The 15,440-nt window shown below is 31.5% G+C and overlaps 1 protein-coding gene across 1 annotated transcript in view; it reads right to left on the bottom strand.

The window, feature by feature from the left end:
- Window positions 1-15,440, bottom strand: part of Ubr3 (Ubr3 ubiquitin ligase) — a 187,675-nt gene that overhangs the window by 156,961 nt on the left and 15,274 nt on the right. Inside the window, exons 5-7 of the mRNA XM_085825584.1 lie at window positions 11,801-11,896; window positions 11,561-11,703; window positions 5,305-5,533 (exon numbers count right to left, since the gene is read on the bottom strand). Coding sequence (XP_085681710.1) covers window positions 5,305-5,533; window positions 11,561-11,703; window positions 11,801-11,896 — 468 coding nt within the window. The remainder of the gene's footprint in view (window positions 1-5,304; window positions 5,534-11,560; window positions 11,704-11,800; window positions 11,897-15,440) is intronic.

Below are 15,440 nucleotides of genomic sequence, written 5' to 3'. Positions count from 1 at the left end.
ATTGACAAGAAGGATTCTGCCCTTGAAAACCTTTTGTTTCCAGTAGAATTAGTTGTTATTTCTAATGCAGAACTGCATTATCTTTCAAATTACATATGGCAATTTTTAATTCTTATTTGTTTCATTCTGAAATGATTTAGCATGATTGAACTAATATTTAAATTTGTTACTTGGTTTCTGATAAGAAATCAATAAGTTAAAATAAACACATAAACAAACAGCATTAATTAAAAAAAAATTGGATGCTACATAAAAACATACATACAGTGACTCGCAAAAATGACCTCACATTTTGAGTTTCCCTTAGAAAGTCCTCAACGAAGGCATCCCTCCCCTAAGGCAAATAGCCCTAGTGTGCTTTGCCATAATTAAATACACACCTCACATTTTGAATTTTTGTATTCTTTAATGAACATAAAAACTAAAATAAATTAAAACAAAAGTAAAGGATTTTATTTTGATTATATATAAATTCAAAGATTTTTTATAGTAAATACATTTAGGTTGCAAAGTTAAAATTAAATTCAAAATTCAGTATCGTTATTTTAATGAGGAAAAATATTCTCACAAAACAAATCGGACACTTTTAGTATCAGCCAAAACTGACAACAACATACACTGTATTTGCTTCTTAAATATCTTGCGGGATGACCTTAACATATGTTCACTTCATTTAATCTTTTGGGCATTGACTTCACAAGATTTTCTTGTTACTTTTGGCTTATTTTATGCTACTGCTTTTAGTTGCTTCCATGAAGACATGCTCTGTTTTCGAATTTTCGATTCCACTTCCTGCCAAATATGTTCAGTAGGATTAAGATCTGGCGAGTGAGGTGGTACCTTAAGTACTTGTGGGCACTTATACAATAGCCAGAGTCCAACATTGGGTGCAGTATGCTTTGGATAATTGTCCTGGTAAAATTTAAAACTATTTTGTATATTATTTTTTGTGCTGATGATGCAAAATTTCTCTGCAAGATGTCAACGTACTTATACAGATTCATAACACCATTTATAAACTCTACATTACCAACACCAGAATGTGCCGTAGATCCTCATATCATAACTCCTCCTCTGCGATGTTTAACAGTTGGTACTAAGTTTTGCTTTCAAAATTCTTATTTGGGTTTTCTCCACACCAGCACTCGTCCATTTGAGCTGCTGATGTTAAATTTGCTTTCATCAGCAAACAACACTTTTTCCCAGTAATCAGGGTGTCTTTTGTTTCATACATTTTGTGAAAAGGATTTGAAGTTTTTATTATTATTATTATTATTACTGACATAAAATTTTTATCTTGCTACTCGCCCATGATATCCTGCAGATTTCACTACTCTTCTTACAGTTTCTAGATTTACACATATTCCATATGATTCATGAAGTTCCAAAACAAGTTCAAGTGCACTCAGTCTTGGACTTTTTTTAATATTCCTGAGGCTAAAGTGTTTCATTCCTTCAGATAACTTAGATGGTCTTCCAGGTCTTCTTTCATTTTGAATACAATTCTGTTTCTTGTAACGCTTAATAATATAAAAAACTTTAGAAGTTCTTAAATTATGTAAATAGGCAATTTTTCTAATAGATTTCCATTTCTTTTAATGGAAATCAATAACTAATCTGCTAGTTTCTAATGATGTTTCCTTTCTTGACCGAGCCATTGCAAGAAAACATTAAAATAACAAATATCTTCTAAAATGAAAATTCGAATTATAAAAGCAAACATTTTTTAGATTTTTGCTTAGCTTCTTCATCCAAAATTCCATAAAATTTCATTCCTTATTTATTGCCAGCAGTTTTAATTAGAAATTATAAAATGTCTAATTAATTTTTGTTATCTTTTTCTTCTAATTCAGCCTAACACATTATTATTTTTTTTTTTTTAATTTACCATTTAATTTTTTTAGTTCAAATTTATTTAGTACAAAGAGAAAGCTAAGAAAATATGCACTCGAAGAGAAAATATTCTTTATTCTTTTATTTCAAAGCTTTTCTCTTATTACATAAAAAAATAAAAAATCATAGTGGCCAATCATTTTTGTGAAACATTGAATATATTAACAAAATAAATTATTCAATTACAAAACATTTCTTCATATTCCAAAAGCATAATCTTTCTCTTAAAACTTGTGAAAAGATTTTTCATAAAACCATTAAGAAACCCTTGCCTTTAAGAAAACAATGACAGATTTTTCCCATTCGTCGAATAATTTTTTTCCAGAGCTTTTCTCATTAATTAACATGGTATAGAAATAATTTTTTGTTAACATACTCGGCACAAACAGGAATTTTCTTCATTGATTCATATAAAGTGCTGTTTTTCACAAATCAATTTTTTGTTACACTTACAAAAAGTTAAGAGCTAATCTTTATTGCAGTATAAATAATAGAAGTTTTTCTTTTTTTTTTCCGATGGCAGATTGTGAACAATTACAAATGTAACCCAGTCCATTAATCTATACAAGGCCGGATGTGGTGGTCTCTTTATTATGGAGGCACCTCATAGGTGGACCACCATTGCCTTTCCTATGAAGGGACGGAAAGTTACAACCATGCCTTCTCCGGGATTCGAACCCAGGCCCTTTGGCATCGAAGTCAGCTTCCCTGACCACTATATCGACTGGGTAGCATAGAACTTGGTATTCATACCTAACCAACAGATAGCTTAAGACTAGTTTCTTTACTATTTATCAATACTGAGCAAATGTCATTTATCACCTGATAAACGACAGTAAACTGTAGAGGCTGCCACAGGGAGATGCTTATTTTGCTTGAAAAGTGCAACACCATACCTAAACCTGAGCTTTATCCTCATTAATGGCATTAGTAAGAAATTTTGGATGCTTTCTATATTATTTTTCAAGATTCTCATAAGGATCTAAGGAAAAAGCTGTGTATAGACCTCCATATGTTGCTGCTTCTAATTATTACTCAGCAAATATAGAATTTTCCAAAAGAATGTACTAGTATATGTACTAGTTTGTTTAAGCCAACCCCTAGTGAGGAGACACTTGCTGCAATAAAGAATCATGATACAGTTATTATGAATCATGCACTTCATGATAATTTCATGCACGTTTGCAAAATTCTGTGAAACCATGCTGGTGGAAAGATAACCTAAACAATTAACATCATTAACTGATGCATAGTCATCTTTGAAATAGTTAAATTACACATTTTGTTCTCCGTTCTTTCTTAACTCCGTTCTTTCTTAAGATGCTCTCACTTCATGAATTTGTATCACTGTTTTCATGCTTACAAGAAAGAGAATGGGGGGGGGGGAATGAGCACATGTTCGCATTTCTTTATATTGCCTTTTTATATGCAACAAATAACAATTGCATAATAATATCAGTACAATAAAATAACACAGGTTAACTCCTGCATAAAAAAAAAAACTGGGTTCCTAAAAAATGTCCTGTTATGTGAATTTATATCATATAAATGAAAGAGAATTAAACACAAAAGTTTCATTGCTATGAGAACTAAAGTCCTAAAGTAAATAGATGGATTAATTTAAAAAAGGGGGATTCTTTCCTATAAAAGTACATAATGTTTAATTTGTTGGCGCTATTAATCATTACTAAACTTTTTTTTTAAAGGGGGAGAGCTAAATAAGCCTTGCCTTCTGCCAGCAGAATCTTGACTTTTAATGCTCCACACTTTTTTTAGGAAAGCAGTGCAGGATATATGTAAAAGCTGCACAAGCTATAGATTAAAGCTCTCACTTTCTTGGGGCCACCCCCAAAAATTGTACCATATCCCATATAAAAAAAAAACTCACTCATATCCCTCATAAAGGGCCCCATATCTCAAATAGCTTAGGACCTAATCAAATCTAAATCCGGTCCTGAGGAGAAGAGGAGGATTTGTTAATCTCAATTGCTTACTTTTAGCTGAGAGAGCTTTATAAATGTCAATGTATGAAAATAAGCACTCCACAAGAAATGTCTCAAATTATATTCTTCCTTCAGAGAAAGATATTAATGCAAAACTACAATTCCAACTGAACAAAAATTATTTCTTTTTTTTTTTTTTTTTTTTTTTTTTTTTTTTCAGCTGTAGAGACATTAAGGTATTATTTTTGAAGTAGGAAACATGAAAAATGAGCAATGCTCTCGCTGGGACCTCTTGAATACGTGGCTAGTGTGCTACAGTTAACCATGAAGGCATGCAGAAAAGAGGAAGAAAATATTTTACTTTTAATATCGTAGGAATGTTGCGTTATAGGGGGATTTTCCCCATTTCCAAACACTGTTGTAGATATGCATCTCACATGGTGGTTGCCTGCATTTCTAGATAGTTCCAACTGAATATATTTTAATTCATTCCTGCCAACTCTACCGCTTCTCCCATTTAAACAGCAATCATGTTTAATCTTCAGAATTAGTTCCTTTTAATTATAAGAAGTTTCATGTTTATCTTTGCCCTAATTTAACAGATCAAAGATATAATCCACACTACTTGAAGTCCATATGATCCTAGCATTGTTTACAAAAAATTATTAATTATTTAACAAGTTTCCCACCACTTAAGTTATTTTCCATTCATTCATTATATCAAGCATTTTAAAATGTTAATTTATTGCAAATGGTAATTTCAGCACATTATATCACTATTTTAAAACATAAATATTGCACTAAGAAGTAATAAAAGGTATTTAAACCATAATTTCTTTTGTGATATAAAAAAAATTCATTGCAGAAATACAACACTTAGATACCTCTTTAAAAAAAAAATAAATAAAATAAAAAAATAAATTAAAAAAAAATAAATAAATAAAAGACACCATTAATAAACAACTTAAATGATTTGCAACAAAATCAATTAGATCATTTAATTCTCCTTTTGATATATCTCCTTTAAGACTATCTATACAGCAATCTATATAGATGAAATGAAGGAAAGAGAAGTTCAGATGATTATTTTTACCATGGACGTTGCACTTATTAACATTATTAGTTCATGGATGAAGCTGTTTTTAATTATGACACAATATTCAGGCAAACAATAATAATTATGCATGTTCTCCGCAATCTAATTTTATATAAATCTATAAAATGGGAGTTGTTTTTAATAATGATGTAATCTTCAGGGAAACAATAATAAATATGCATGTTCCCCACAATCTAATTTTATATAAATCCATTAAAAGAGTGCATAAAATGTTCATTGGAAAGGATAAAACTAATCAAAAATGTCTTAAATTTCAAAAAGAATAGATGACATAGACAAAATATAATACATATGTATAAAGCATTACTGCTAAGTACTTTCATAAGTAAATTTTAAAAAAGATTAACTTACACTGAAGTGTACTGTCTTGTGATATAGTAACCATCATTGAACCCAAACTATCTACCATAACTCGCAACAAATCATGGTCTTTTGCCATCTGGTAAGCAAGATCTTCATTACTGAATAGTTGGACACTAACATGCACAACTCTATTAGAAAGTGTGTCAGAATCTGTAGACCTCGCCAACATTTCACTAATTCTTTTGTAGTGCCTGACAAATATTTTAGTAAATGCTTCCTATACAAATAGAAAAACAAATAACATGCATTGAATATAAAAAACATAATATCAAATGCTATCAGAAAAGGCTAACATCAATACATTTTAAATACTAAAATTTTATTAAAGAATAAGGGAAAATGATAAATTAACACAATACACAAAATAACATATAGCATGAATAAGGGAAATGATCATCATTATTTGCAACAAGAGAATTTTTTTTTATATGTATGGGTATTGTCTGATAATCTGATTTTAAACAAGACTATGATGTATAATTTTAAAAAGAATGTCAAAACAATAAATATACACAGAATTTATAATAATTAAGCAGAGAGTTTGTCGACGTAAATATATATATCCCATACTGCATGTATGGAGGTGTAGTATGAAGTTTTGCCACATGCTGTCTGGGTCAGAGACGTGCAAAATGGTGCTTTTATGGGATTGGCTCAGAATTGTTCGCTATAAGTGAAAAGCAAGAAGAATTAAACAAGCAGTGGAATCAGGGAAACTGACTGAATCAAACACTAACTCCTTGAATTGATTTTTTTCATCTGTAGTTTTGAGATTCCTTAAAACTTCCTTTCTAATTAATAATAAAAAAAACTTATAAATGCTTGACAAAATATGAAATAGATAAGAAAACAACGTATTTGGGTGGAGATATACATTATTCAAAATTTGATGTCTCTAGGTACCGTTGTTTTATCACAATGCAAGAAACACGCATACATTTATTCAGATTCTTCATTATTTAATTTCTTTAAATATAGCACAGGGCAATAATATTTGGTGGCAACAATTTGAAAAGTGAAACGGATATTTAAAGCTTTTGATGCAAAATGCCAAAACTAAATTAATAGTCCTTTGGGCTATTTATAGGATCAAAAATTTTAAAAAGTTGAAAAATTATGATTAAATAATAAAAATTAAACTCACTTTTAAGATGGAAGAATAAATATTAATTAATACTTTAAAATTCAAATCAAACTTCCCTACAGCTTTTCCAACATGAGCTCTCAGAATTCTGAAAAACTCCATTCTTTTTTTCAGGGGTGAGAAAGAACAGGCACTCACTCATGCACTAAAGTAAATCAGTTTGCAAACAAATAGCACATCTCTATTGTTGACATGCTTCCAACAAAAACTTGCCATGAATTGTACAAAAACTAGTACACTGTTTTTGTTGAGAATAATCACACGTACTCCCCGTTCTTGTTTTAATGTCATGTATTTTAACTGTAACTGTTTTATACTTTTGCTTAGGTTGATCTGGCAACAGTTGTAGTAGTTCTTGGTCACGGTTTGATATGTAGAAACGTGCCGTGCCATGTGGGCGTGAAATTCCATCTTCTAATAAAACCTCTACTTAATTATCATCGGCCTCTGATTCACTTCTTTTAAATCTTTACAGCAGAGCGTGGTTCTGATATTGAACACGCTAGAGGCGAAGCATTTATATTTGTTTTGTGGAACTTATTTGTTTGGAACGGAAGCGCGCGTTAAGTGAAATTTGAAATGGCAGCACGTGATGAGAACAAAAAGTATTGTGTTGAGCCGTTTAACGGTAAAAACTTTTCTGTTTAAGCGCCGTGTAGAAGCTGTGTTTGCAGCCAAAGAACTTGATAAATATTTAGACGTTGAAGCGGATGAAACGAACGTTGCTGAAATCAAAGATGCAAAAAAGGCTTACGCATTGCTGCTAACCCTTCTAGATGATGCCATATTGGCGACCATGTCGAGTGAATCTTCTGCATGTGAAATTTGGAGCAGTTTAAAGAATAAATACCATAAGGTGAGTGCAGTTAGTCAAATATTAGTACGAAAGAAATTATCGACACTGAAGAAACGGCGAGATTGCAGTATGCAGTCACATATTAACGAACTGTTGGCTATCGTAAATGAACTGCGGCTTTCGGGTGCTGAAGTCAAAGATATGGATGTGATTATTTATTTGTTGATGTTGCTACCTTCTGAGTACGACATTATTAAATCGACGATTGAGAACCAGCCAAATGAAATGCTTACGCTGGACTTTGTTATGCAAAGGCTCTTGAATGCTGAAGAATTGCAAGGTGAGAGAAATTCTTACGATTCTCGTATTTCTGGCTCAAGTAATAACGTAGCTTTTAGCGCTGATAAGCGTGATATCATCTGCCACAAATGTAAAAGTAAAGGTCATATTGCCAGGCTTTGCAAGAAAAAATTAGTTTGTTTTGGATGTGGACGCCCAGGGCATTACAGGAAGGATTGCAGATTTAAGCATAAATCAGATTATAGAGAATCGGCTGCAGTAACATTCATGGTTGGTGAGCCTGTTGGAAATTTCCTTCTGGATTCTGGAGCATCTACACACATGTGTAATAAAGGTGAGTGGTATAAGAAATTAAACCTTTTTCTGGAACTGTTGCATGTGCTTCGAAAAATGATGTTTTAAAGGTAGAAGGTATTGGTACAGTACCTGGAACATTAAATGGAAGAGAAATATTACTTAAAGATGTGTTATATGTGCCTGAGTTGAATGGTCAATTAATATCTGTGAAGAATATTCAAAAAGCAGGTTACAGTGTAATTTTTAAGAATGATGTAGCTGTTATTGAAAAGAGGAATGAAAAATTTAAGTTTGCTAAACTCAATGAGAAAGGACAGTACGTGAGTCAATTTGAACCTGTTAAAGCTTCAACATACATTGCAAATCATAGTGCAGAATTATGGCACAGGCGCATGGGGCACTCATCTGATAAAATATTAAAAGAAATGGGTTTGCCAGTATCTGAGTCACCTTCAAGCTTTTGTGAAGAGTGCATATTGGCAAAACATTCCAACACTCCTATGAACAAAGGTCCTAGAAGCAGAGAGCATGTGCCGATGAGAATGGTACACACTGACATATGTGGTCCCATTGATCCACCCACTAGGGAAGGTGAAAAGTATTTTGCTACAATCATAGACGATTTTTCTAGATTTACTGAAGTGCATCTCTTAAAGCACAAAAGTGACATAAATGAAGTGTTTAAATTGTTCCTAAAGCAGAATTCTGATGTCTACAAAATTCGGTGTGATAATGCCAAGGAATACGTGTCTGGTGAACTAGCTCGTCATTGCAAGAAAAATGGTGTTATGATAGATCCTGCCCCTCCATATTCACCTCCTTTAAATGGTGTGGCTGAGAGAGCCAACAGATATCTTTTAGAGAAGGCCGAGCTCTAATATGTGAAGCAAAGCTTTCTAAATCCTTCTGGGGCTATGCTGTACAGACAGCTGCATATCTTAAGAATAGAATTCCAAATCAGACTGTTGAAAATGTACCTTATAAGCTCAAATATGGGAAGCCGCCTGATTTGAATATTATTAAGGTGTTTGGATCTGATGCATACATGAGAGTTCCTGATAACTTAAGAAAGAAATTGGATCCAAAATCAAAAAAGATTATTTTTATTGGATACTCTACCATGGGTTATGGGTTATCGTTTACTGGACCCAGTCACAAATCATGTTGTGGTTTCTCGAAATGTGTTGTTTAATGAAGAGAAAAAGAAATGTATCTCAGTTCAAGATGATTTTTCCATAGAAGAAAAGATCCTGCTAAAGATGAAGTAGTATATGATTCAAGTGATGTAGAATCCAGAAATCTTGAAGAAAGTCATGAAGAAATTACTAGGCAAAGAAGAAATATAAAATTACCTGTAAAGTTGAATGATTACTTTGTGTATGAAGCTAATGTGGCAACTGTTGATACAGTAACATATGAGGATATAACATCATTGCCAACATAAGAGCAAGTCCTATGGAGGAAAGCCATGGATGAGGAAATAGCTTCTCTTAATAAAAATAAAGTGTGGGAGTTAGTCAACTTGCCAAAGGATGGAAAGCCAATATCCTGTAAATGGGTGTTGCGCATCAAACGAAACAATGTTTACAAAGCTAGATTGGTTGCTCATGGCTTTGAACAGAAGCCAGGTATTGATTACTTTGAGACCTATGCTCTTGTAATTAGTACATCATCACTTCAACTTGTGCTGGCTATCATTGTTCAAAAGAATCTTGAAATCTATGCATTAGATGTAAAGACTGCATTTCTGAATGGTGATCTCCAAGAAACAATCTACATGGAACAACCAATGGACTACAGTGACAACAGTGGTCGTGTGTGCAAGCTTCTTAAGAGTCTTTATGGACTTAAGCAAGCACCGAGGCAGTGGTTCAAGAGATTTACTGATTTTATAATTCTGTTAAACTTCCAACAACTTAACTGTGAAGCATGTACTTTTGTAAGAAGAACTAAACAGAGTGAAATATTTATTGTGCTGTATGCGGATGACTTGCTAATTGCTGGTTCTAATGATTCAGAGGTAAAAATTGTGATTGAATTACTTAGAAATGAATTTGAGATGTCCAAGGCTGAAGTTGCAAATGAATTTCTTGGAATAAGTTTTGAATATTCACAGAACAAACTTACTTTAGGCCAAAAATCTTATGTTGAAAAATTGTTAAATAGATTTAGAATGTTAGATTGTAAGCCATCTGATACTCCTCTAGCGCCTAAGTCAACTTCATTGAATTTTGTGAATGGTGAAAGATTTCATGGCCCTTATCGTGAACTTGTAGGTGCTTTGCTGTATCTGTCTATGACAACTCGTCCTGATATTCTGTTTTCTGTGAACTGTCTGGGTCAGATACAAGAACAGCCCACTAACAATGCTTGGGCTGGTCTGAAGCAAATTCTTCGATATTTAAAAAGGACATCTGAATTGAAATTATTATTTTGTAAATGTAATAATAGTGTTGATATTATGTTAAATGTTTATGTTGATGCTGATTGGGGGTCAGATACAAATGATAGAAAATCTATTTCAGGGTATATTATTTTCTTTAATGATTGTCCTGTAACTTGGTCTGTTAAAAAGCAAATATCTATTGCTCTGTCCTCTACTGAGGCAGAAATTTTGGCTTTAGCAAAAGCTATTCAAGATCTAACTGTATTTTATAATGTATCTAAAGAAATTTTAGGAGTCGACAATATTAAAGTTTCAGTTTATGAGGATAATCAGTCTGTAATTAAAGCAATATTAAATAAAAGTAATTGTGCTAGACTAAAACATTTGGATATTAAATTACAGTATATTAGAGATATTGTAAAATTGTACGATATAAATCTCGTATATGTTTCTAGTGAAAATCAGTTAGCTGATTTGTTTACAAAATGCTTGCCTAAACCAAGATTATGTTCTTTAAGAGATAAATGTAAAATAATATGTGATTAAGGGAGGGTGTTGAAAATAATCACACGTACTCCCCGTTCTTGTTTTAATGTCATGTATTTTAACTATAACTGTTTTATACTTTTGCTTAGGTTGATCTGGCAACAGTTGTAGTAGTTCTTGGTCACGGTTTGATATGTAGAAACGTGCCGTGCCATGTGGGCGTGAAATTCCATCTTCTAATAAAACCTCTACTTAATTATCATCGGCCTCTGATTCACTTCTTTTAAATCTTTACAGTTTTTCAGAATCACAATTCATTCACTCAATAAACTATAATCCAAATCCTTTATTGTTAACAGACTTCTTGATTTCATTTTCAATCATACATTATTAAGATTCTTGCAAAAAAAAATTATTTTTATAAAGCATCTAAATTTATTATTAAATTGGAATAAAACATTGAAATAAATTTAGATGCTTTAAGTTTATATATATATATATATAAGTGTGTGTATATGTTATCACTATTCAAGTTTAACATTTATTCTCCTTGGTACTTCTATGATATTTTTGAATATTTTACATTTTCGTTGAAAATAATTTTCTCCTCCAGAGAGAAGAATATATATATATATATATATATATATATATATATGTAAACTACACTGCTTAATATGTATGTATTATACAGTAAATTTTTTTTTTTTTTTTTTTTTTTGCAAGAATCTTAATAATATATGATTGAAAATGAAATCAAGAAGTCTGTTAACAATAAAGGATTCGGATTATAGTTTATTGAGCGAATGTATTGCTAGTTATTATTAAAAATGATTACCTTATAATTTAAGTCTGGCATCATGTTTAGAAGCAAGCACACAAGTTTCTGGGGAAATTCAAATTTGATAGTCCAAAAAACTAGTTCATCTAAGAAACATGATTGCTTGAAATCTAGATGAAGATTACTCCATTTCACAGCACCTATAACCAACAGTTGTAAGGTTGTACTAATGCCAAAAAAAAGATACACAGAAATTTTCCAAACAAATTCAGAAACTGAAATACAAAAAAAATATACCATCACTTGAGGGGCCAGTACCATTCCGAGCTTCTAGGAATTTTTTCAAATTTTCTAGTTTATATTCAGATACTCCTTGATTTGCTGAATCACAGTCTAAAAATTAAATAATAATAAACAAATGAATAAATAAAAAATGTCTTAGTCATTTTAAGCGAGATTTAAAAATACAGTCCAATTGAAATGATAAAATAAACATAACTTATTCTTTCTTTATATACAGACGGGCTTTAAAAGCAATATAAGATATTTCTTACAGCTGATATTAAAAAAGGAATAGAAATTAATCCCTATTTGTTAAACTTGTGCTGATTATATATATAAAATCGGTTATATAACAATAAAATCAGTGCAGGATTTACGTATAAGCTACATACGCTATAGCTTAGGGCCCCTACTTTCTTGGGAACCCCCGAAAAATTAAAATATAATATTAAAATATAGTATAACAGACTTATAAAGGGCCTGATATCTCAAATAGCTTAAGGCCTTATCAAGTCTAAATCCAGCACTGGATAAAATTAAAAACTTATGCATCTTTTGGAACAAACTGTGATCAAGGCAGTAAACAAAATAATGAGAAACTGTAAACCATGAAGTAACTAAAGCATTGCCGAGGAATATATCTAGCCTCAATCTACTTTAACAGAAATATCCTTTTGATAACTTTCATATCAGACTACTGTCTATCATAAGCAAAAATAAATACACTAAACTAAATTTCCTATATTTGAATATTTTAAGCCTTTTAATTAGATTTTGATGTTAGACCACTATATTTGACTCAATTTTTATCAAGCAATAAAGCTACAGTCAAAAGTCGTTAATCCGGACTTGTCGGGACTTCGGCGATTCCGGATTATCGATTTTTCCGGATTATAGATCATCAGTTTAAATCTGGTAAGATGGCATGCAGAAATTATAAAATTAAAAATATGAAACCGTAATTTATGAAATAAAGAACAATTATGATCTAAAGGGTATCAAAATTTACAAAAAAAAAAAAAAGCTTAATATTTATTTGTTTACTTTATTAAACATTTCTTTCAATGTACGTTGTTTAAGTTGCTTCGTTTTTCATGCGATAATACATTCTCTTTAATTCTATAAACAGACATAATTTCTTGTTCAGTTACAAAGTTCTGCTGTTCAAGTCCTATAATTGCTGTGTCTATCGACTAATTTGTCAATTGAAATTTTTTTCTTTTCTATAACCTCTGTCGGGAAGCGAATTATAATGACGAGGAATTTGATTTAAATCATATCAAAGACGGAGTACATCGAGATGAAATACTACATTTAGAAAGGAATTATAAGCCAAATAAAATAAAAACATCTGCCCTGAAGATAAGGATAGTGCTGACAGATCAACTTCCAATTCATGGCGTGCAGCGCAGCAGCAGCGGCGTTAAAGATAAACAAACGTTTAAGTTTAAATAAACAAAGGATATGCCTTTATCCATTTTTTGCAGCAATTCCACTTTTTGTTTAATGAACTTTGAAATATACTTTCGCTTTGTAGATCTTTTACATATTAATAAATATATATCAGAAATTCTATTTGACATAATCGAAAGTTCAAGCTTACTTTTATAAAATTGCTCTAACAGTCTGCAAAAAATAATAAGCCGGATCCAATTCGAAGATTAAGGAACAACGCAATCTGCAACATTAACTGAAATAGATAATTAGATAATTTTAGCTTAGCTTATACCGTCCATTATCCCTTTGCGGCATGGTGGGTCAATATACGTCCCACCTAATTAATATTTATTTTCTCAGTTAGCAATTTCCGTTAGAAATTTTCTAATCTTTTAAAAATAATCTATTTTAGCTATTATTTTTCTCAGTAGATGTTACTACTATACCAGGGCTTAAGTTTATAAGCAAAAAATATTCAAAATAGGATCACAAGAGTGATATCCATGTATCTCGCATTTTTCAATATTTTAAAAATTTTGGTATACAATTTATGATATGTATGATTCTTTTTAATATTCAAAGGTATTTTATTTTCAAAAATCTTAATTGGTTTCAATATTTTATAACATTAATTTTGCAGTTGAAATAAGTGGGTTAAAATTTGTCCCACCACACACTTGAATTTCCGCTCAATAGATGGCAGCACTCACGATTATTTTTCTTTTCTTTTTTTCATCTACTTTTTTCGTGATTGCGCGCGCTTTTACATCCGTTGTATGCTCTGATGTGCTAAAATGTCTAGAAAAAAATTAACAACTCAGGAAGCTTTGGATCTTTTTGCTGAATTGCCATCCGATTGCGACTCAAATGCTTCAGATGTCAGTTCTGATTCAGATGAAATTGAAATCCAGAAGAGAATAACTGAGGTTGAAGTTATTGCTGAAGAAGAAAGGGAAGTAGTTATAGTTTGTTTCGCTTTTTAAAGACACAGACTTATCTATGCATGTGGCACTGTAAATATGGATCGGAAGTATCTACCCAAAAATTTAAAAGACAAATTTATGTCAAGAGAATATATAGACTTTTCAGTTAGCGATGATTAAATTTATTGCATAAAATGGAAGGATAAAAGATCTGTTTCTATCCTGTCTTGCTTGGAAAAGGCAACTGAAATGAAAGAAATTAATAGAAAAGAACGAGATGGAAAGACAAAAAAAAAAAAAAAAAGTACTGTGCCCAAACAGCATTATTCCATACAATAAGAATATGGGATATGTCGACTGATTGATCAACTGAAAGGACTATATGAAATAGACCGCAAAAGCAAGAAATGGTGGCACATGATTTTTTTTTTTTTACTTTTTAGATGCGAGTATAGTGAACACATTTATTCAAGTTTGTTCTCGAACCTGATCATGATGTAAAAACAATGAAAGATTTTTTTTTCTCTCAGTTATAGAAGGTCTAATGGCACTTGCAGGCAAGAAAGACCTGAAAAGAAAACTGAAATCCCCAGTTCAAATAAAAACTAAAAACTCGTTCGTACAACCAGAAAAGAGACTAAAAAATGTACGTAAAACACCAAAGAGAACGAGCAGGAGAAGATGTGCATATTGCAGCATATCAAAAGAAGAACGACGAACATTTTGGATGTGTGAAACATGTGAAGTGCCTCTATGCTTACAAAAGAATGAAACAACATGTTTTTCAAAGTTTCATGAAAAATGACTTTTTTTTCAATTTTAATCATATATAAATGTTTTTGAATCAAGTGCCAATTTTAATATTTTATTTAGTACGAGTATCAAATTTTAATCTTAAAATAATATTCAAAAAATATTTTCTTTTGTTCCTAAAATTTACAAATATTAAATATTAAATATATACTACAGTCAAAAGTCGTTAATTCGGACACCCATAATCCGGAATGATCTATAATCCGGACCTCAAAGCTAAAATCTTTCTGCACATGCGCCGCATTGACGCATGCGCATAGGCGTTTTACTCGTGCGCCCGAGACATTTACGACTGCGCAAGTGCAGAATACGTTTTCGCGTGCGCGTTTAATGTATAACAGACGCTATAAGCTAAAATTATCTAATTATCTATTTCAGTTAATGTTGATGATTGCGTTGTTCCTTAATCTTCGAATTGGATCCAGCTTATTATTTTTTGCAGACTGTAAGAGCAATTTTCTAAAAGTAAGCTTGAACTTTTG

Source organism: Stegodyphus dumicola, chromosome 10, assembly GCF_044657685.1.
Source record: "Stegodyphus dumicola isolate Sdum_Otavi_A_Nest chromosome 10, ASM4465768v1".
Taxonomy (NCBI): Eukaryota; Metazoa; Arthropoda; class Arachnida; order Araneae; family Eresidae; genus Stegodyphus; species Stegodyphus dumicola.
This window is presented reverse-complemented; position numbering and strand designations above follow the sequence as displayed.